Here is a 22,664-nt window from a genome sequence, read left to right as displayed (position 1 = left end):
GTCACCAGCGCTGTATCGCCTGCTTTTGGTGGCGATGGGCTTACAGTCGTGGGCGAGGTTAGCGAACAACAGGGGGGGGGTGACTTTAAGCGTGGAGAGGCTGCAAAAGGTGCGCGGCGGGCAATTTGAAAACTGCTGGTTGCAGACTGTGAGTGGGGGAAGGGGTCCACCGTACGCCATCGTGACACTCTTAAGGTGGCACTGAAAATCCAACCCCAGTAGGACGGCAGCGCAGAGATGGGGCAGGACAAGCAGTTTAAAGTTTCTGTACTCTGTGCCCCTCACCGAAGGGGTCACCACGCAGTAGCCGCCGACGTCTGCTGAATGGGACTTGGAGGCCATAGAAACCCGGTGGCGCGCTGGCAGGACCGAGGGAGAGTAACGCCGCACCGTGTCGGGGTGGATAAAGCTCTCCGTGCTCCCGCAGTCGAAAAGGCAGGTCGTGGCGCGGCCGTTTACCTTAATGTCCATCATGGACCTGGCTAGTTGGTGAGGTCTAGATTGGTCCAGTGTAACGGAGGCCAGCGTAGGGTCAGGCGTGTCGCTGCAGTCATCAGGTGAGGCGGTGGGTGAGTCGGGGGCCCGTTGCAAAAATGGCGGCCGGAACGGATCACCCATGGTCGAAGGCGTCCAAGATGGCGTCCAAGATGGCGGCGTCCAAGATGGCGGCCCGCTCGGCCCACACGCGGCACTGCTGGAGTTTGGGGTAGGTTTAGCCTTGCAGACGCTGGCGTAGTGCCCTTTCTTCCCACAACCAGAGCAAGTAGCGTTTTTCGCCGGGCAGCGCGCTCTGGGGTGTTTGGCTTGGCCACAGAAGTAACACTTCGGGCCCCGGGACATCGCTGCAGAAGTTGGGCCGTTGGCGGGATGTGACGGGGGTGGCGCGGCGCAGAGTGGCGGTCCTACCGTGTCCCAGGATGGCGGCGCCCGCGCCATCCACGATGCGGCCGTGCGGTCAGGGGAGTAGGCGTCCATATTCCGGTGGGCCACGTCTAGCGAGAGTGCGAGGGCCGTGGCCTTCTTCAGGTCGAGTTCGCCCTGCTCCAACAGTCTCTTCCGGGTGTAGTTGGGCCTGAGGCCCGCGACGAAGGCGTCCCGGACAAGTTCCTCCGTGTACACCGCGGCCGACACCTCTTTACATTTGCAGGCCCGGCCGAGCACCTTCAGCGCCCGTAGGTATACCTCCATCGATTCCCCGGGTTGCTGTTTGCGGGACCCCAGGAGGTGTCTGGCGTAAACCTCATTTACCGGGCGTGCGTACTGTTCTTTAAGGAGGTCGAGAGCACCCTTGTAGGTAGTCGCATCTTGGATGAGCGAATAAGCTTGGTGGTTCACCTTGGAGGTCAGAACCCTTAGTTTGTCGCCATCGTTTTGAACAGTTTCGACGGAGGCTTCTAGGAAAAATTCGAAGCATCGCAGCCAGTGTGCGAACTTGGTAGATGAATCCGCCTCTTGAGGGTCTAGTTCCAGGCGTGCTGGTTTGAGGATTTGCTCCATCGAAAAAAAGTTTAGCTAATAAAATTGATGCGCTATCAATTACTGAGAAAGACTGGAAGTTAAGAGAGTAACAAACAGGCTTTTATTAGCTAAAGAACGAAGGCATGCCTCTAGTGGTCGACCGGTCCTGAATGCCTGGGGAACTGCAGAGCAGCTGCCTTTATACCAGGGCATATGGGTGGAGCCAGGGGCGGAGCCAGCTGAGGCATGCACAGACAGGTACAACAATGGGCAAGAGTGAACAACAGTGAAGTGAACAACAGTGAAGTGAACAACAGTGGTTTACCACCCCGGTTGTGCGCAACCTTGGCCTGCAAGAGAAAGGACGGCCTCTAAGTACAGTGTGTAGCCCTGATCTTGTCTGCACTGCCTCCCATGGTCGAATAGCTTGGACAGTGTGTAGCCCTGATCTTGTCTGCAATGCCTCCCATGGTCGAATAGCTTGGACAGTGTGTAGCCCTGATCTTGTCTGCAATGCCTCACATGGTCGAATAGCTTGGACAGTGTGTAAAGTGCTGAATGTGCAATTGATTTTCATGCCAGTCCCATAGCTGCTGGATGAGGGCTGGCCATTAGGGCTTTCAGGTCCCTTTGCCCATAATGTGAGGTGCACATGCAAGGATGAGGAGGACACTGGAAAGGGTACTCACCCTGACAACCCGAGTGAGGTCGTTGAACTTCTTCCGGCATTGCACAGGAGTCCTGGCAACCATGCTGTTGGAAGACACCCTGTTGGACACCTCCCTCCAGGCTTTCCGGTAGGCGCTGGGCAGCGGCCTCTTGCCACCTTCTGGGAACAAAACATGGCGCCTGCGCTCCACTCCGCCAACCAGCACCCTCAGGTCACCGTCGCTGAAGCGCTGCGCTCTCTCCCTCGCCTTCTTCATAGTCCTGGGCGTTGTACAGGTGAAGCTGAAGTGGTCAGGCCTAGATTGAGGGCTGCAGTGTGCAGGGCGTGGCAGGCAAACAAATCCACCCTCCCCCTTTAAGAGATGACCGGCGCCAGAGTGTCTGCCGTCAATCAAGAACTCGCCGCACCTGCGCTGCGCCCGGCCTCGGGGGTATCGCTCAGCACCGCCGGCTTAGCGCCTAAAGATAGTCGTGCATCGCCTGTTTTAGCGCAGCAGCAACCTCTTGGGGCGATGCGACTGAATATCGGCGAAGGGGGCGCGACTTTGCGCCGGGCGCAAACTTTAGCGGCCGCCCGATTTTACCGCCCCAAAAGTGGCTATACTGAATTTCTAGGCCTAAATGACAAAAGGGATGATGGTGCAAGGCAAAAGGGGGGTGGTAATGGAACAAGTAAAGAAACAAAAGATGGGTCTAGGGGAGCTGTAAATGGCAATAGCAGAATCATCAACAAAAGCTGCTGTCCGAAAAAAATGAGGGCAGTGGTTATGATATGAAATTGTGGAACTCAATGTTGAGTCCGGAAGGCTGTAAAGTGCCTAATCAAGAGATGAGGTGTGTTCATCGAGCTTCTAAATATGATAGGGGAGCATCGCTGAGTAAGTGTGAAGCTGGGTAAGGTGTGGTGTACAGGACGAAGTTGTGGATAATATCCCTATAATTGCCTGGAGCTGCTTCAATTAAAATCTCCCATTTGCATTGCTGCTCCCAGTTAAGTCCAAATAACGTGGAGCAGACATGAAAATAAATGAGAATGAGCATTTATGATGAAAACAATGATCACAGATGTCTTTCTAAATCTAGCCCCTCGTGCATCCAGGGGACAATTTGCATTTAGTAGCTCTGACCCTCCCCATCTGCCACTCGTTTTTGATCCTAAAGTCCTTGTTAGATAGAATAGAATGGAATATAAACACGAATCTTCTCAGAGCAATCACCATATTAGTCATGAGATAGAATTGCTACAGCTGCTGACATTTGAACAAATTCCCCTAATAAAGAAAGCTTGGCAAACTAACAGAGACTGTTAATTGTCTAGCAAGAAAATAATTTAAATTTAATTTTCTTTTCTGGTAGATTTATCTGCTGATAACAGTTTTCAACGAAAATATATAGTGATAATGATTGCTTCATGGCAAATGGTTACACCCTGTAAAACTGTATAAAATGAAACATTATCCATAAATATGTGCCTCAGCTAAGCCATTACATACCATGCCAGTTTCATATATCTTCTGAATCATATAACAAACAGTAACAGCATGTATCTGAAAATCTCTAGACAGTAATCAGAATTATATATAGTAACAGTTTCCATCAGTCCTGGCTTTAATCAGTCCATGCATTTGCTTTCCCGCTCTACTATGCAATACTACACTATATACTGCATCACATCGTTTCTTTGGAATACTCTTCTTAGCAAGTGACTCTAAGATGAAAAAAATGATTGGCATAACCTTAAAATGTGCAACAGCTTGATCTTTAGCCTTCAAATATTATGCAATCATCACCTGTAAGGGGGAATTATAACCACCTCCGCTGGCAGAAACTGGGTGTGATGGGGGTTGAAATCTAAGCGGTACACTTAGCCGCTCTTTTACTGCCCCATGATCAATTTAGCGTTGCTGTTTTCTTGGGCGGCTGAGGCACCTGCCTGATGCCAGCGGGCACCTCATGAATGGGTGTAAATCGAGGTCCTATGACAGACCTAGGTTCCCAAAGCCATTGTAACGGGCTGCTGGGCTGAGCATCTACTGTGGATGCTCCGCTCAGTTAACCCTCGCGAGCAAGGAGTAAAGGCCTTTACAGGTAAGAGGTAAGAGTAAAAAGTAATTTTGTGGGGCCAGGTGGAGCTCCAGAAAGAAAGTTTGGGCTGGTGCTTCCCCCACTGCTCCCCTTCGCAAACCCCTCCCGAATTCTCCCTTCCCCACCACCCCCTCCGGTGACTTCCCTGAGTGCTGGCCAGGTGGTCTCTGGGCTGCCCAATATTTGCCGTCCGGAGCCCACTGCTTGTTTCGGGCACGCAGCTCGCCACCTCTTAAAGAAGCTCAGCCGTTAAAATGGACTGAGCCCATCGCAGCACCATCTGGAAGGCAGGCCCATGTGTAAGGCCGGCCGACTGCCCAGGAGTTAAAATTCCCCCTTTCGTGTTATACAGTACATGACAGCCCAAAACAACCAGCCTGTTGGCTACTTCACAAAGACGACACAAAGCTGGGTGGGCGTGTGTGCTGTGAGGAGGATGCCGAGAAACTCCAGTATGATTTGGACAGGTTGGGTGATTGGGCAGATGAATGGCAGATGCAGTATAATGTGGATAAATGCAAGGTTATCCACTTTGGTGGCAAAAACAGGAAGGCAGATTATTATCTGAACAGCAATAGATTGGGAGAAGGGGAAGTACAACGAGACCTGGGTGTCCTTGTGCACCAGTCGCTGAAGGTAAGTATGCAGGTGCAGCAGGCGGTTAAGAAGGCAAATGGTATGTTGGCCTTCATAGCGAGAGGGTTCGAGTACAAGAACAAGGATGTCTTGCTGCAGTTGTACAGGGCCTTGGTGAGACCACACCTTGAGTATTGTGTGCAGTTTTGGTTGCCTTATCTGAGGAAGAATGTTCTTGTCATGGAGGGAGTGCAGCGAAGATTCACCAGACTGATACCTGGGATGGCAGGAATGACGTATGAGGAGAGATTGGGTCGATTGGGCTTATACTCACTGGAGTTTAGAAGAATGAGAGGGGATCTCATTGAAACTTATAAAATTCTAACAGGACTAGACAGGAAGGAAGGAAGGAAGGATGTTCCCGATGGTCGGGGAGTCCAGAACCAGGGGTCATAGTCTAAGGATAAGGGGTAAGCCATTTAGGACAGAGATGAAGAGGAATTTCTTCACTTAGAGAGTGGCAAACCTGTGGAATTCTCTACCACAGAAGGCAGTGGAGGCCAATTCATTAAATATATTCAAGAAGGAGCTGGATATATTTCTTAAGGCTAAAGGGATCAAGGGATATGGGGAGAAGGCAGGGACAGGGTACTGAAATTGGATGATCGGCCATGATCTCATTGAATGGCGGAGCAGGCTCGAGGGGCCAAATGGCCTACTCCTGCTCCTATCTTCTATGTTTCATTGCAATCAACCAATTCCAGAGCATTCAGCCTATTATTAGACTTGAGTATATAGTTCATAGAAAATGATTATCACACATGCGTTTGTCTCATAGTTGTGAAACAAACTAAGTTAGTTTGCATTCCTGATTAAATGCGTTTGGTTGTACTAAAAAGACACAAGGTAATACTTTGATAACGCTGCACCATGTCTAATTTACTAGGAAGATTGACAATGGTTACGAAGTAACCTAGGACTGCTCATTTTATCACTTAACTTTTGTATATCAAAATTTATCTTACTAATCACGTCTCATTGTTTGTCTTACTGTCTGATCCAGTTGGTAGCCAGCAGCCTTGTGAGCAGGCAGTTAAAATACCTCGAGTTTTTACCTGCCCTACTGAGTAGACGGCAAGGACACCCAGTTAGAAATGGCAGGGTCCTTCTTTACATATGGTTGTTGGGTCCCGATGATGTCATTAAGACCCGACTGCAATTTTTATAAATTCATTCACGGGATGTGGGCTTCACTGACAGCACCGACATTTAGTGCGCATCTCTAATTGTCCCACTGAGATGGTGGTGGGTCCTCTTCTTGACCTGTTACAGTAGCAGTTTGATAGTGGCTTGCTAGGCCACTTCAGACAGCAGTTAAGGATCAACTACATTGGTGTGGGACTGGAATCACATATAGGCCAGACTGGGTAAGGATGCCAGGTTTCCTTTCAAACTGCCATGATAGGAATTGAATTCACATTCTCTAGATTATTACTCCAAACCTCTAGATAACTAGTCCAGTAACATAACCACCAAACAACCGCTCGGCCCGAGACAAAGAGCGGGGGAGCGGCAGCGGCCAGCCATAAACCGCGCGGCCCTGTAAACTGCCGTTTTACAAAAAAGCCTTGGCAACGTCGGGCCCCCCCAGCTAGTTATTTCATATGTTCCCCCTTTGTGCTTAAGGTTATGGTGTCATCACACCTCCTTATCTGTATTGCAGGATTACACAATGATCCCAGGCAAGTTTTATTCTGCATCCAAATAAAGCATGGAAAAATTCTAACTCAGATAACATTTTTATAATGGGGACAATGCAAATACTGTACATTCTTTATTGGACAGATGCAAATGGTGATTTGAGTTTTGGAACAGATCAAATTAAATTTATGTGGCTTTAAATGAGACAGGAATTATGTTTACATGTGTTTTTCAATTACATGATCAAGCTCCATGACTAACTAGGGATTTGTGCTTTATTGCACTGACAGAACAAGGATATCAAAATAAGCTTTGTAAATAGCAGTAGCAATAATTATAGTTATATTTATCCAAATTTATAAAACTCATCAACATATCTTTAAAACCTAATATTCATAACTGATTATGCTGATGTATTTAGAAATTTATTTTATATCAATTTTTTGTGCTTTGGTTTCTAGAAATGCACTTAGTTCTCAACACAGTCAAAATCTCCCGTTACCTGTTTTCCAAAACATCTCATTTGCTTTTCAGGAGGTCGCAGCAAAAAATAAGTAATACATTTTTTGGTTGCATGATTTCTTATAGTCTTTTACTATAATGGAAGATGACCTGAAATATAAGGCCAAGTGCTGTAATGACTTAAATAACTTGTAGTTTGGTCAATTTTTTTAAAATTCGTTTTTATGGGATGTGGGCGTTGCTGGCAAGGCCAGCATTTATTGCCCATCCCTAATTGCCCTTGAGAAGGTGGTGGTGAGCTGCCTTCTTGAACCACTGCAGTCCTTGTGGTGAAGGTACTCCTACAGTGCTGTTAGGTAGGGGGTTCCAGGATTTTGACCCAGCGACGATGAAGGATTGGTGATATACTTCCAAGTCAGGATGGTGTGTGACTTGGAGGGGAACTCGGAGGTGGTGGTGTTCCCATGCGCCTGCTACCCTTGTCCTTCTAGGTGGTAGAGGTCGCGGGTTTAGGAGTTGCTGCCGAAGAAGCCTTGCCGAGTTGCTGCAGTGCATCTTGTAGATGGTACACACTGCAGCCACGGTATGCCGGTGGTGGAGGGAGTGAATGTTTAAGGTGGTGGATGGGGTGCCAATCAAGCGGGCTGCTTTGTCTTGAATGGTGTTGAGCTTCTTGAGTGTTGTTGGAGCTGCACTCATCCACGCAAGTGGAGAGTATTCCATCACACTCCTGACTTGTGCCTTGTCGATGGTGGAAAGGCTTTGGGGAGTCAGGCGGTGAGACACTCACTGCAGAATATCCAGCCTCTGACCTGCTCTTGATGCCACAGTATTGATGTGGCTGGTCCAGTTAAGTTTCTGGTCAATTGTTGAAATAATAAAAGTTGTGTAATACGTGAATCAAAAGAAAGAAAGACTTGCATTTACATAGTACCTTTCACAACATCAGGACGTCACAAAGCGCTTAAAGCCAATAAAGTACTTTGAAGTGTAGGCCAGAATTTTCTCAGTCCCGAGTGTGCAGGTTTGGGGGTGGGTGAGCAGTAAAAATCACCGAAATGGCCAGCACGTCGGGAATCCACCGTCATCTCGCCAATTTCTGCATTGAACTCGGGATGTTTCTTAGCGCGCCACAGATCTGCTCGGCAGAGGTGGGTGACCTCATTAAAGTACTTAAATGCTTGTTGTTGAGACCCTTAAGAGGCTTTTTAACAGCAACTTTTGGCTTTAACCACTGGAGCATGGGCCGCACACACCTCGGGAACCTTGCCTGTGAAGGGGAGGTGTTAGCTCAGTGGCCATTGTGCGAGTCCGTTAATTGAGTGCTGGGAAAAACACATAAATGCTCCCACATTACACCTGCTTACTTGTCTAATGGATAGGCTCTTGCTTACTCGATTTTGTGCAGAGATTTAGCTGTCGGGAGTTTGCAAGTCATTTCTGTAACCTCGGTAGCCACTCTCACCACATTGCAAGTCACGATCACAACATTGAGGGATTGGGCCTCTGATCTCCACTGGACCTGCCATCTATTACATCAGCATGGGTGCCGCTCATACTGTCTCACCTTGGACCTCAGAATCGGACCAAGATGAGCCCCACCAGCAGCAGCAGCAACCACAACAGCAATCTTCTCCTCAACGGCCTGATGCTCCACAGGAGAGAGGACATCAGCACAGGCCTGCACCACGCTGGAGGTGATACCCCCTACACAGGGTATACAGCCAGAGGATGAGCTTCCTCAACATGACTGAGCAGCAGTGCTTCAGGAGGCTCAGGCTATTGTGCCAGGTCGTCGCAGACAATTGTAGCTTGCTGGAAGAAGACCTGCTGCCCAGAGGTCCTGGTGGACACTCCTTGCCAGTGGCTGTCGAAGTGAACACCGCCCTCAACTTCTTCACCTCAGGCTCCTTTCAGGGATCTACAGCAGACATTTGCAGGATCTCACAGTTAGCCACCCACAGATGCATCACCCAGGCGACTCATGCCATGTTTCACAAGTCAGTCAATTATATAAACTTTGCCACTGATGAAGCCAGTGTTACTGAGCGGGCGCTTGGCTTTGAGGCTCTGGCTGACTTCCCACAGGTGCTTCTGCTTCTTCTTCTTAGGCAGTCCCTCGGAACCAAGGATGACTTGCTTCCACATTAAAAATGAGTTCGCAGGTGACTGATGAGTTCAATGCGGGACCTACAGTCTCTGTCACAGGTGGGGCAGACGGTGGTTGAAGGGGCGTGTGGGTGGGGTGCTTGGGTTGACGTGAGCTCCTTGCGCTGCCTGCGCTTGGCTTCCGCTTGCTCCCGGCGAAGAGACTCGAGGTGTTCGGCGCCTTCCCGGATGCTTCTCCTCCACTTTGTGCGGTCTTGGGCCAGGGATTCCCAGGTGTCGGTGGGGATGTTACACTTTTTCAAGGAGGCTTTGAGGGTGTCCTTGAAGCGTTTCCTCTGCCCACCTGGGGCTCTCTTGCCGTGCCGGAGCTTCGAGTAGAGCACTTGTTTTGGGAGTCTCGTATCGGGCATGCAGACAATGTGACCCATCCATCGGAGCTGATCAAGCGTGGTCAAAGCTTCGATGCTGGGGATGTTGGCCTGAGCAAGAACACTGACGTTGGTGCGCCTATCCTGCCAATGGATTTGCAGGATCTTGCGGAGGCAGCGTTGGTGGTACCTCTCCAGTGCTTTGAGGTGCCTGCTGTACATGGTCCATGTCTCTGAGGCATACAGCAGGGCGGGTATCACTGCTGTTCTGTAGACCATGAGCTTAGTGCCGGGTTTGAGGTCCTGGTCTTCAAGCACTCTCTTCCTCAGGCGACCAAAGGCTGCACTGGCACACTAAAGGTGGTGTTGGACTTCGTTGTCGACATCTGCCCTTGTTGACAGTAGGCTCCCGAGGTATGGAAAGTGGTCCATGTTGTCCAAGGCCTTGTGGTGGATTTTGATAATCGGGGGGCAGTACTGTGTGGCGGGGGCAGGTTGGTAGAGGACCTTTGTCTTACGGATGTTTAGTGTAAGGCCCATGCTCTCGTACGCTTCGGTGAAGGTGTTGATGATTGTTTGGAGTTCGACCTCCGAGTGAGCGCAGACGCAAGCGTCGTCTGCATACTGTAATTCAACGACAGAGGATGGGACGACCTTGGATCTGGACTGGAGGTGACGGAGGTTGAACAGTTTCCCGTTTGTTCTGTAAATTAGCTCCACTCCAGTGGGGAGCTTACTGAGGGTGAGATGGAGCATTGCAGCAAGGAAGATCAAGAAGAGCGTTGGTGCGATGACACAGCCTTGCTTGACCCCGGTTCGTACGTGAATTGCGTCTGTGATGGAACCGTTGGTCAGGATCACGGCTTGCATGTCGTCGTGAAGCAGGTGGAGGATAGTGACAAACTTTTTGAGGGCAGCCGAATTTGAGGAGGGCACTCCATAATCCCTCACAGTGTCGAAGGCCTTTGTGAGATCAAAGAAGGCAGGGCGTCATCGACTGCACACATGTTGCCATGAAGGCACCCCATCATCACCCAGGAGTGTTTGTGAACCACAAGGGCTTCCACTCCTCAATGTGCAGCTCGTCTGCAACCATAAAAAGATCATCATGCATGTGTGCATCAGATTCCCAGGCAGCTGTCATGACTCTTTCATGCTGTGCCAGTCCACCCTCCCTCAGCTCTTTGCACCTCCAAACAGACTTACCTGTTGGCTGCTTAGAGACAAGGGCTATCCACTGAAGACGTAGCACCCTTGAGGAGGCCAAGTACTGAGTCCCAGGAGCATTATAATGAAAGCCACATGTCCACCAGATGTGTCATAGAATAAGCAATAGGCATGCCGAAGATGTGCTTCAGATGCCTTGACAGATCTGGAGGAGCCCTTCAGTTCACACCAGCTAGGGTTTCCCGAATCATCGTCGTTTGCTGCGTGCTGCACAACACAACGCAGCAGCGAGGATTGGAGCTGCAGGAGGAGCAAGGTGCAGAGGAGGAGGAACAGGTGGAAGACGAGGAGGAGGAGGCATGTGAGGTGGAGATAGCACCAGCAACGGTGCATACTGCTGCCTGGGAGGCACGGGATGGACTCATGTTGGCCAGACTTACTTAACTTGCTCCAATGCACCCATATGGCTGCCACAAGCTGTACTAAGATCACCTCCACCCAACAACACCATAAAGCAGCCCTACAATTACCAAGCCATTCCTCTCACCCAAACTTCCAGTGCTCGAGCTTAAGTAATGTCTCACCATTCAATCCAAGTGACAAGGCCACTTCCCAGGAAGCAGGCAAAAATGGGCAAGACCGTGTTCCAAAGAAATAAATGTATCTGTGTCATAAATATAACAAACTTATCACTAACAATTGTTCATACACCAATGTGCATACCCATATGCATCTAGGATTGTGTCTTTTTTCTTTTCCGAGTGCTTCTATGAGGTGCAACCCCCATGGCTTCAGCAGAGGTAGAGGAAGGCTGCTCACTTCCCTGCTGCGACTGTGTAGGCACTTTTGGCAGACGTCCTCTGGGTTTTGGAGCCTGTGATGGCCCCGCCAAGTCTGCTCCTCCTGCGACTGTGCAGGGGCAGGCTCGGCCATCGGGACCTGAGGAAGCATGTGGGGCTCTGACTGAGGGGGAGGCAATGGGGGAGAAGTGGGAGCACTTTGAGAAGAGCCCCCATTTCAATTCCCCCCCTCACCATCATCCCTCTCATGGGCCACCCACACTTCCCTGCTAGCAAGGAGCTGGAGAGCACCTTGCTGCACAGCAGTGGAATGATGAATGCCCAACTCCACATTTATATCCCTCCTCGAGATGAGGTCAATGAGCATCTGCCATCTATTGTTCACAGCAAGCATGTAATCGTGAGTGGTGCATTTGCTGCTCCATGCAGGTGGCCATCCTTTCCATGGACCAACACATCGTCGCCATCACCTGCGAGATGGTGCTGCTCATGTTGGAGATGGACTCATCCATTCTCTGCACATTTGCACACATCGTGGCTGCAAAAGCTGCCAGAGCCTCATGCAATTGTTGCTGCCCTGCCAAGATCACCCTCTTTCTCGATGGCCTCTGAGGTTCAGCATCTGCATACAGCACAGCAGAGCTTGGAGCACCTGCACCCTCTGGCGAGGAGTCTTCACTGCTGTCCCTGTCAACACCATCTGCTCTTGCTCACCTGTGATGTGAGCGACACCAGGTGACAACACTACTCTATCTCGCACAGGACCCACCGAGTTGTGAGTATCTGCGCTGGTGCTGGGTGTGCTTGGGTCTGATGACAGTGCGCCTTCAGAGGCTGGAACTTCCTCTGAGGAGTCATCTTCCTCCTCTGGCTGGACAGTGTGGGGGAGGGGGCAGTTGATGGACCTGTGGGAGAGTAAAGAGGTGAAATAGAAGTGTTCTAATAAGAATGGGTAATGTTACCATTATGCACATGATGACATTTCACTGGCTGCTGACATCAGTCACGATATGAGTGACTGCTGTTTGCCATGTGACTGTATGAGATGTAATTCTATCACCAGGTTGCTGGAATGTCCCCCTCTCTCCGTCTCCCACCGCCAGCAGCTCTGCAACTCCAGAGATCTCCAGGGCCTCCTCCGCTGCTGGAGTCAATTGAGTGAAGACCGGAGGGCCACCACCTCTCTGCCTCTTTCTATTGTTGTGGGCTCTCTTCTCCTACAAGGAGAGAAAGAAGAGAACTTTGAGTGAGAGTGATGGAATGAGTGTAAGGAATGGATGTGTGACATCTGTAGAGGGTGGCTATGAGGGAGTGGCATGACATTGGCCTCCTTCTGTGTTGTTACTTGCTATGATTGCATTAGGATGAGGGTGAGTGTCAGTGGTGGTTAGTTAGATGGGGATGTGAGTAGGAACATAGACAGAGAGGGATGGGTGGACCTGCAAGGTAGGTTGGTGTGAGGAATGATGTGCAGAGGTAGGCTTGGGAAGGCAAAGTGATGAGGTTGGGGTGACAGGTACATCAGGATGTAGGTGAGTGTGGCATTGCACTCACCTTTCCTGACCTCATGAGATCATTGAATCTCTTGCGGCACTGGATCCACGTTCTCCTTACCTCATCCTCAGCGATGTCAAGCCATGCCCTCTGTGTCTTTTGCTGCTCTTTTTTTGCCATCCGCAGGGAAGAGGACCTCCCTGTGTGCTCTTACTCCCTGGACCAACACTTCCAGGGAGGCATTTGGGAATTTTGGGGCTGCCCTCTGCCTTTGTGTCTCCAAGACCCATAGAATTGTCAAAGTTATGCAGCAATTTATACCTCTGGAAATCACCTTGAACACTCCTACATTACATTAACCTTCAAATGAGATGTGTGCAAGGCTGCTTTAAATAGCCACATTGGAAATGAGTCATCAATGACATCATCAAATCCGCTCCATTTAACTGGGTTGGGAAACGCGCATGACTGGTTTAATTGGGGCATTAAGTAAAAGTTGCATTGCAGAACGCGCTGTTCACATCTGTGGGTTCCCGACCCGCTACGTGGCCCACACGCACGCAACCTGATTCCAAGGTAAAGATTCTGGCCGTAGTTACTCTTGTAATGTAGGAAATGCAGCAGCGTATTTGTGCACAGCAAGGTACTGCAAACAGCAATGTGATAATAAGCAGATAATTTGTTTTTAGGTATTGGTTGAAGGATAAATATTGGCCTGGACACTGGGGGAGCTCCCCTGCTCTTCTTTGAAATAGTGCCATGAGATCTTCTACGCTCACTTAAGAGAGCAGATGCAGCCTTGGCTTAACGTCTCATCTGAAAGACGGCACCTCCGACAGTGCGGCACTCCCTCAGTACAGCACTGGAATGTCAGCCGAGATTTTGTGCTCAAGTCTCTGAATGGGACTTGAACCCACAACCTTCTGCCTCAGGTTGATTGATAGCTTTTATTCTATGTTGGATTATTCAGTATCAGCATTTCACAGGAAATCATTTTTGCACTTACCACTGCTCAATACAGTTGCTGACAGCAATTTCTTTAAATTTGCACATGAAAGTGCAGCAAGTGACATCAGATATCCCAACATTTTGATGCCTGATTGTCATTCTCAAAACAGAAGTAGCTGTGTAGTGGATGCCTGTCAGGCCAGGATTGTGGTACACGGTGTTCTGGAATAAACTGGTTGTCCACCAGACAGATTAGAAGTGAGCCATCATAATGAAACTTACTCCTTCCAAAAAAGAAGGCATTTTCATCTCGCAATGGCTATAAAGTAATAATTTGCTTTTTCCTTCACTTCTTTTTTGGATTTATTCTGCTAATATTTGTCTTCACTGACAAGTGCAACCACTAATGTTTCCTTTGCTACATAGACAAAGGTTAACGTTAAACTGATAGATGTACAGTAGTACTTGCCAAATGGTGGCGTCTGATAGTATTAAGCACTTTCATGGGACAGGACAATAAACATTATTTGCAATGCTAACTAATAGAAATGGCATACAGTGTCAATGGGTGCACCTGCTGTAGTATGAAAAAAGACATTTTAAACTGCATAATAGAGCTCCCTTAAAGCTGGCCCTCCAATTTTATTTAACAGCATTCGGGATTTTATGTTGTAGAGAGATATTTAATAGCACTTGTCAACAATTTCCTTTAATGATTTTGGATATTTTAAAAAGTAATAAGGTATCACTATACGAGCAAATTAGAAACACATTCTCATCAGACGATTTTAGACAAGAGAAAATATGGGAACCAAGAATCCTGAGGATGCAATTCTGATGGTTAAGGCAGGATTACACCTGCTAACGCCACTGGAGTTTGTGGTCTCAGTGGGAGGGCACTTAATTTGCAGGGGGTAGATGAGTGCAAGTGCCACTACAGGTGTATTTTTACCAGCCACCTGCCCCATGAGGTTTGAAAATCTGGCGCCTGCTGTCATTGTGGTGGGGGGGCGGGCACGGGAGGAAGGCTACCCAGATCCCCCCCCACCCTCCAGACATGTCCCTTTCTTTCCCTATGTAAGGAGGCGCCAGAATTTTTTTGTTTAAAAAAACAATCCCTCTCTCTTCGGGGTTCTAGGCTACTTGCCTGACCGGGTCCCTCCTTCTGGTGGGGCCCACTTTTACCCATCTGGAAATCAGTACCCCTCATCGCATTGGACATGCTGACCTCCAGCGATACGACTACAACAGCAAACAGCATTTATATAGCACCTTTAACATAGTAAAACATCCCAAGACACTTCACGGGAGCATTATCAAACAAAATTTGACACCATGCCACATAAGGAGATATTAGGGCAGATGACCAAAAGCTTGGTCAAAGAGGCGAGTTTTAAGGAACACCTTAAAGGAGGAAAGAGGGGTACAGAGGCGGAGAGGTTCAGGGAAGGAATTCCACAGCTTAGTGTCTCGGCAGCTGAAGGCACAGCCGCCAATGGTGGAGCGATTAAAATCGGGGATGCGCAAGAAGCCAGAATTGGAGGAACCCATATATCTCGGAGGGTTGTAGAGCTGGAGGAGGCTACAGAGATAGGGTGTGGCAAGGCCTTGGAGGGATTTGAAAACAAGGATGATAATTTTAAAATGAAGGTGTTGCTTAACAACATGCCAATATAGGTCAGCGAGCACAGGGGTGATGGGTGACCGGGACTTGGTGCGAGTTAGAACATGGACAGCAGAGTTTTAGATGACCTCAAGCTTACGGAGGGTGGAACGTGGGAGGCTGGACAGGAGTATGTTGGAATAGTTAAGATTAGAGGTAACAAAGGCAACAGCAGATGAGCAGAGCCAGGGGCGCAGTCGAGCGATGTTACGGAGGTGGAAATAGGTGGTCTTAGTTAAGGCGTGAATATGTGGTCGGAAGCTCATCTCGGGGTTAAAAACGACACCAAGGTTGCAAACAGTCTGGTTCAGCTTCAGACAGTTGCCAGGGAGAGGGATGGAGTTGGTGGCTAGGGAACAACGTTTGTGGCGGGGACTGAAGACAATATTTAGAAAGGAAGAAGTACTTGCATTTATATAGCGGCTTTCATGATCTCAGGATGTCCCAAGGCGTCTTACAGCCAATTAAGTACTTTTGAAGTGGAGTCACCGTTGGATTGTAGGAAACGCAACAGTCAATTTGCGCACAGCAAACTCCCACAAACAGCAATGTGAAAATGACCAGATAATCTGTTTTAGTGATGTTGATTGAGGGATGAATATTGGCCAGGACACCGGGGATAACTCCCCTGCTCTTCTTCGAAATAGTGCCATGGGATCTTTTATATCCACCTGACGGGGCCTCGGTTTAATTTCTTATCCTCTGTACTGCACTGGAGTGTCAGCCTAGATTTTTAGGCTCACGTCTCTGGAGTGAGGCGAGAGCGCTACCCACTGAGCCATGGCTGACACAGGAAATTTCTGCTCATTCAGTATTGGATGTCAGACATGCAGCCTGACAATTTAGAGACAGTGGAAGGGTCGAGAGAGGTGGTGGTGAGGTAGAGTTGGGTGTCGTCGGCGTACATGTGGAAACTGTGTTTTCAGATGAGAAATAGGAACGGGCCAAGGACAGATCCTTGGGGGACATCAGAGGTAATGATGCGGGAGCGGGAAGAGAAGCCATCGCAGGTGATTCTCTGGCTACGACTGGATGGATAAGAATGGAACCAGGTGAGTGCAGTTCCACCCAGCTGGACGATTGTGAAGAGGCATACAAGGAGGATGGTGTAGTCAACCGTGTCAAAGGTTGCAGACAGGTTGAGAAGGACGAGAAGGGATACTTCACATCATAATTGAGCCAGGCAAGCAGGAACTCTTGACGTAAGGAGTCCCCATCCCTGGAGTCACCCCCCCATGACAACATTTGCCTTGTAAGGGGCAGGTGGTGGTTCCGCCACCTTACAAGACATGTTGGTCAATCCTGCAAACAGCAGAGACCAGTGCAATGAGCCCCTGCCATTTTTCCAGTGGGTTCCATTGGTTACTGCTGGGAGACTGGTGGAATACAGGTGGACTGTTTGAGGACACGGTGCCAAAGTTTACTTGTGAATTATTTCACTTTGATAAATTAATATCCAAACTGTGCTACCTGAAGAATCATGTTCTTTTAAGGGGAATGTTACAATCAATAACTGGAAACCGCAGTTTCAATTCATGTAGGCCTTTGTGACCAATGGCCTTTCAAGCAATCGGACTTTGATTTGTGGTTTCTAAGCATAGCTCCAGGCAGCACACAGAACCTGACTCTTTGGCAAAGAGGATACACAAATGTGGGTTTGTGATAATCAAAGGAAAAAAGCTCATCAAATAATCTCTGTGATATTTGTTGCATATATTTAATTCTGCCTTCTTATTTAATTATTTCAGTAAAATTTGACTTTTGGATGAAATGTTTCACATTGCTGTGGTAACCTTTCACTTTCAATATCAGTTAAAACAAACAAATTTAAGTTACGACTTAACTAGAGCTTTCTAAAAGAAGAGGATCTATAAGAATCCAAAGCATTCATTATTTGTTATATTTATGTTTTTCTAACTGTACTCCCCTATTTTCTACTGTTAAGTTAAGGGTGCAGTCACATTACACAGATCCGATTTTCCTCTCCTACTACGGTTGGGAGCAATTTAGGCAGCGTGCTCCACCAGGAGATTCACCTCAGCGCCAAAACTTGATCTGGGCCCTCATTAGAATATGGCGAGTGCACTTAGATGTGCACTACTGGGTGCAGTACTGCACAGAATGCAAAATCTGGGCACTCCTAGGGCCTTCAGGACAGCAGCAGCATTAAAGGTGTGATGCAGGAGGAATCCAGGACTGAAACTGCTGTACAATTCTGGATCTGATGACCTTCATGCACAGAGGTAATGTTTGAGAGTCATCTCATCATCTGTTTGAAGCTTTTTCGACAGTAACTTTCTAGTAAGGTGAAAGTGAGCTAATGGCTGATACAAATTTTTTGCTTACAGACTGCAGATCTCAAACTGTTTGCACAATTGAATTAATGGGGTTTATTAATACAAGTACTTCATAAAAAGACTTCCTGATGAAATGCGGCACCAATTGTTTCATCAGTATTACGAGAAACTGCTCTTTGAAAAAAAAATTTCCTCAACTGGAAAAATACTGGAGCTGTTCGTGGATTCTTGAGCCAGCGCGAATCCACTGCTGCCTGCCTGAGGTTTTGTTTTGCTCTTCTATGCTCATAGATTATAATGCACTGTGTGCTCTTTCTGCTCCACCAGGTGAGGATGGCTGCAGCATTCAAAGCTGGGGTCAGGATGTCGTTGCAGTGGATCTTGGAAGGAGTGGGCAAAGGGGAAGTACCTGGTGACAATCGACAGGCACGCTGACATCACTGTTTCATGAAGCACTGCTGATAATCTATTATTGTGATAGCTGTGTATTTGGAATGTGCTGCTTTGAAGAATGATGGTGCAGGAATAGGAGGAAGGGTTGGTTTGACTGTAAGGCTTCTTTTTTCATTCAAGATGGGATGAAACAGTTGAATGGTCAAGGGGACGGAGGATTTTTTTCTATCGTGATGGGGAACCAGTAGTTAGTGTCTCAGTAGATACCTAGGTAAAAGGCTTCAGCAGCTGTCATGGGGACTTATGGTTGCCTCCCTTTGTCTGACTCCAAATAAACTTAATCACAAAAAGGGGACGGGCTCCATCACCAAGTTTAAAATAATAACAGCATTCTGCAACAAGTACAGAAATAAAGACTTTTCTTGACAATACCAGCTTGTCCATTAAGACTGATTGCGCCTAAAACAGCATCTCAGGAATCAGGAGCACAAGGTTTTTTATGGGGCAGTTTGCCCATGAACTATATTATTAGAGGAAATCTGGGTGCAAAGACCTTTGATATTCTCATTTTGGATAAATTTACACTGCTGCGCCCTCTTGAGCTGCAAGCTCCAGAAATACCATCGATGAAGTTTGAGTACAGTGCTATTCAGGATTAAACTGGGAGCAAAGGAATTTCCTCTGCATGGCACCTATTTTCCAAGTCATTTTTGGGAGCAGGGCAGAGGAAAATTGGCCTGATAAGTTCAGCATCAGTGTGAAGTGTAACTGTTGCCAAGGCCTGAGCTAACGCCAAAGTGAAACAGAGTGAGACTAACTCCTCCGTTAGGTCAGGCCCTGATCCCAGATTCAGCTACATTTACTCTGTAACTACAAAATTAGTGCAAAGTCATCTACCTCACACCAACAACCGCAGCTGGTGTGTGAATGCATGCTACATTTTGACCAAGGAAATTTAGGAAAAAAACAACATTTCAGTTTTGAACCACATGTCGATATGCTGTGGAAGAACCAAACGAGCAATTCTGATATCAATCTGGGCAAGACTGGGGCTCACTTAAAAATGTAAATAAAAATTGGTTCCTGGCATTTCTCATTTTCAAACATTGTTGTACATGAAATAACAACAGAAAATAAAACATTACAATGGTGACTACATTTTGACCTGAAACGTTGACTCTATTTCTCTCTCCACGGATGTTGCCTGGCCTGCTGAGTTTTTCCAGCATTTTCTGTTGTTATTTTGGATTTCCAGCATCCGCAGTATTTTGCTATCGTATTGTTGTACATCAACCTACCAAGGGGATCCTGGTACGGGAGTGGATGCCACAGGCTTGGTCTGGTGACGCACTGTTTCTTCCTCATCAATTGCTTTCTTTGAATCATTCTAAATGAAAAAAAATAAAGTTGCAATTAAATTACAACAGACTTTTCCCAGGACTTTTTTCAGCAACAATAATAACTTGCATTTATATAGCGCCTTTAACGCAGTCTTGTTGTGAACTTGACTCAACATAACGGAATGAGCACAGGAACATCATGATCTAAGATAACAATTTGTTAGTTGCAACAGATTTGAAGATTGGAAGTAAGCAATGTTTTTTGGCAGGGGGAGAACAGTATGCATGTCTTAAGCCTGATACCTTTCATTTAGGCGACCGCCGTGACGTCAGCCTTTTCGTTTTATTTTGCATAACCTGAGTTGGCACCAGCAGACCAATGTGTAATATTTTTGTTCTGGTGCTGTCTTTTAAAGACAACTTATTGTTATCATCTACCTGCAAGACCGGCTGAATGCAGCTAAATATTTCATTTAAATGTTATTACAATGTCAATGTAAAATCACTTCTTTAATTCAGGAGCGACAGAAACACAGCGTTATTAGCTAGATAAATATTAAGTGAAACAGATAGATGCTGACTTCAGGACAAACGTCAACACTTCATTTGAACCCCTGAGCATAAGGATGTATATACTGTTTATATGAATCAGCTAAGTGCTGGCCTTCTCACAATGTAAGGAGTATAATAAAGCAAAATACTTTAAAAAAAATGGAGTACTGTCCTGTGCAAGATAAAATGTATTATAAAAATATTTAGGAGTGGAGAGGAAACATTAGAAAGGGAGGAAGGTGCAGTTGCCTATAGCAGTGTCTACACCCCATTGCCTTCCCCACCACCCCCCTCCCCCAACAGCACCACTGGTACTAACCTAAAATGAATGCTTCAAGCTCCACACCACCTCCTCATTCAAATAACCGAAAACAGCTGACAAAAATACCAATGTTTTGCTTATGCTGAAAGCAAATGGAGGATTTTGCTCAAGGTTGTTCTCTACTTGAGTCCAGACTAGTCCCTTCCCAGGTGCTCAGCTGTGAATATCTTCTGAATGTTGATATTTTCACTCCTGTTTTCACTTTTACAGAGGGGGAGATTGAATGGCACACTCCACTGATAAGTAGAAGGGAAATTTCTAAATTGGTGGCAGCCCAATTTTTGCAGTAACATCAGGCACCAGAACGTCTTACTGCATTGTAACTAGCATTGATGCCCTTGCATGGTTTGTGGGAGCTTGCTGTGTGCTAATTGGCTGCCACGTTTCCTACATTACAACGGTGACTACATTTCAAAATATTCCATTGGCGGTAAAGTGCTTTGGGATGTCCTGAGGTTGTGAAAGGTGCTATATAAATGCTGTTTCTTTCCTTACAAATACCAACAGTTTAGCTTGTTTAAAATATTTAAGGGGAAAAATTCGGTATCGCCCATTTTGGGGCGCTAATATCGGCTGGGCGCAATGTTTAGCGCCTGGCACTAATTATCGCCTCCGACTGCAAAATTTGCCCCTGGAGGTGATTTGAGCGCCAAATCACGTGCTACACACCTCTCTTAAGGCGTAAACGTCAGGGAGCGAGGCGCTACCTCAGAACGCTACCGAAGCTCAGGCGATGCCAATTACCATGGAAGACAGGCAGACTGGCGCCATCCAGTTCTTAAAGGGGAGGGGCCATCTTGCTGGCCAGCCACTCCCTGCTCAGAGCAGCCTTGAATCTCGGCCTGGAGAGACCTCAAAAGCAATTGTGTTGGAAGCACTAATGGATAGGCCCACAGAAAGAACTCGGCACTTAGGAACCTCAAAAGTGGTGCTGAGGGCCTTAACCTCTTAGGACAGCTTTAAAACCAAAAATTTTGCCGACAAGAAAAGGCAGGAAGCGCCCGCCTTTAAATAGCGCTCCCCCAGCCCCTTCCCAACTTGAAAATGTTCCCCTCTACCTGTCGTTCCTAGCAGCAGGCACTAAGGCAGGGGGCGTGACTCAATATCCGGTCCAGGACGCTACCAGAGTGTTGCATGCTTGACTGGCGTCATGATCGGCGGGCACCGGAGATCGTGGCGGTAGTATTTAGCGCTGCCACAAAATGACTGGTCAATTTCACGAGCGGTGCTAAAATCGCCGCGCTCGGGCGCTAAATTCCTAGCGCCCCATTAGCGCCCCCGGAAGTGCTAACGGGAGGCGCTAAGCAACTGAATTTCTCCCCCTTAATGTTTTTTGCATTTATTTTTATGTGTATATTAAAAATACAATTAAAAACAAACCTCTCCTCCATTCTCATCTGACTCAGTTTTCCCTCCTGAAAGCACATTGGAAGCCCTGGTACAAGATTGTTGGCAAGACTCTTTTTCTTTATCTAGTAATGAAAAGAAATAGTTTTGTATTTAAAAGTCAAAATCCACAACTGTTAATAAAAGCCCTTTACTGTCTAATATACTTTAAAATAACCACTTTGCATAAAGTATCTTTTCAGAAGCTTGAAGAGTTTATTGTATTTATTTTAGCCATGGTTTCATAATACTTTGATGTTTTATGTTGTTTCTACAATTTATCCAATTGCTCATTATAATTCAAATCACAGTCAATAGTCATTTATATTGCACTCAGGTTCTTTAATTATGTTCCAGTTTGAATGCTCCTGTTACATCCACAAGATGCATCATGTGCTATAGCAAATCATGTATTTTACTGGTATTTACTTACTCCCTCCAACATATTAGTGAATTCATGATGTAAGGTATGTTCAATCTTATTGTGGTTTTAATGTGTAAAAATAATTTACAATATTTTTTTTAATTGATATAAATGCACAGAGAATATCCAAACAACAGCAGAGAACTTAAGAATTCATTTCAAAATTGTTAAAGATTCATGTCCTGAGGAATGGGTGGCACATGGGGCACTTAGTTATGAATACAGCCCAGATTGACAGAATGAGAGTTTGTTTCTTATGCTGACTATAATGCTCCTGCATAAAATGAGTTTGGTTAATCTCAGTCCAGGTCTTGATGGGTGCAGGCCCACACGACAAAATTGCCCACAGTTCAGCACAAACCAACACAAAGGTGGCAGTATCAGAGAGGCTATAGTGATGGATGGATTGAAGAACCCAAAAAAATTACACAGATGAAAATGTTGCTACAA

At 47.1% G+C, this 22,664-nt stretch overlaps 1 protein-coding gene across 1 annotated transcript in view; it reads right to left on the bottom strand.

Moving 5' to 3' along the window:
* Window positions 1–21,880, bottom strand: part of tcerg1l (transcription elongation regulator 1 like) — a gene marked incomplete at its 5' end in the record, with an annotated part of 294,947 nt that extends 273,067 nt beyond the window's left edge. The window contains 2 exons of the mRNA XM_085994022.1: window positions 19,489–19,577; window positions 21,785–21,880. Coding sequence (XP_085850148.1) covers window positions 19,489–19,577; window positions 21,785–21,880 — 185 coding nt within the window. The remainder of the gene's footprint in view (window positions 1–19,488; window positions 19,578–21,784) is intronic.
* Window positions 21,881–22,664: the final 784 nt, after the last annotated feature.

The sequence above is a fragment of the Somniosus microcephalus genome, chromosome 8, assembly GCF_052327205.1.
Source record: "Somniosus microcephalus isolate GS21.2 chromosome 8, FLI_Smic_1.0, whole genome shotgun sequence".
NCBI lineage: Eukaryota > Metazoa > Chordata > Chondrichthyes > Squaliformes > Somniosidae > Somniosus > Somniosus microcephalus.
This window is presented reverse-complemented; position numbering and strand designations above follow the sequence as displayed.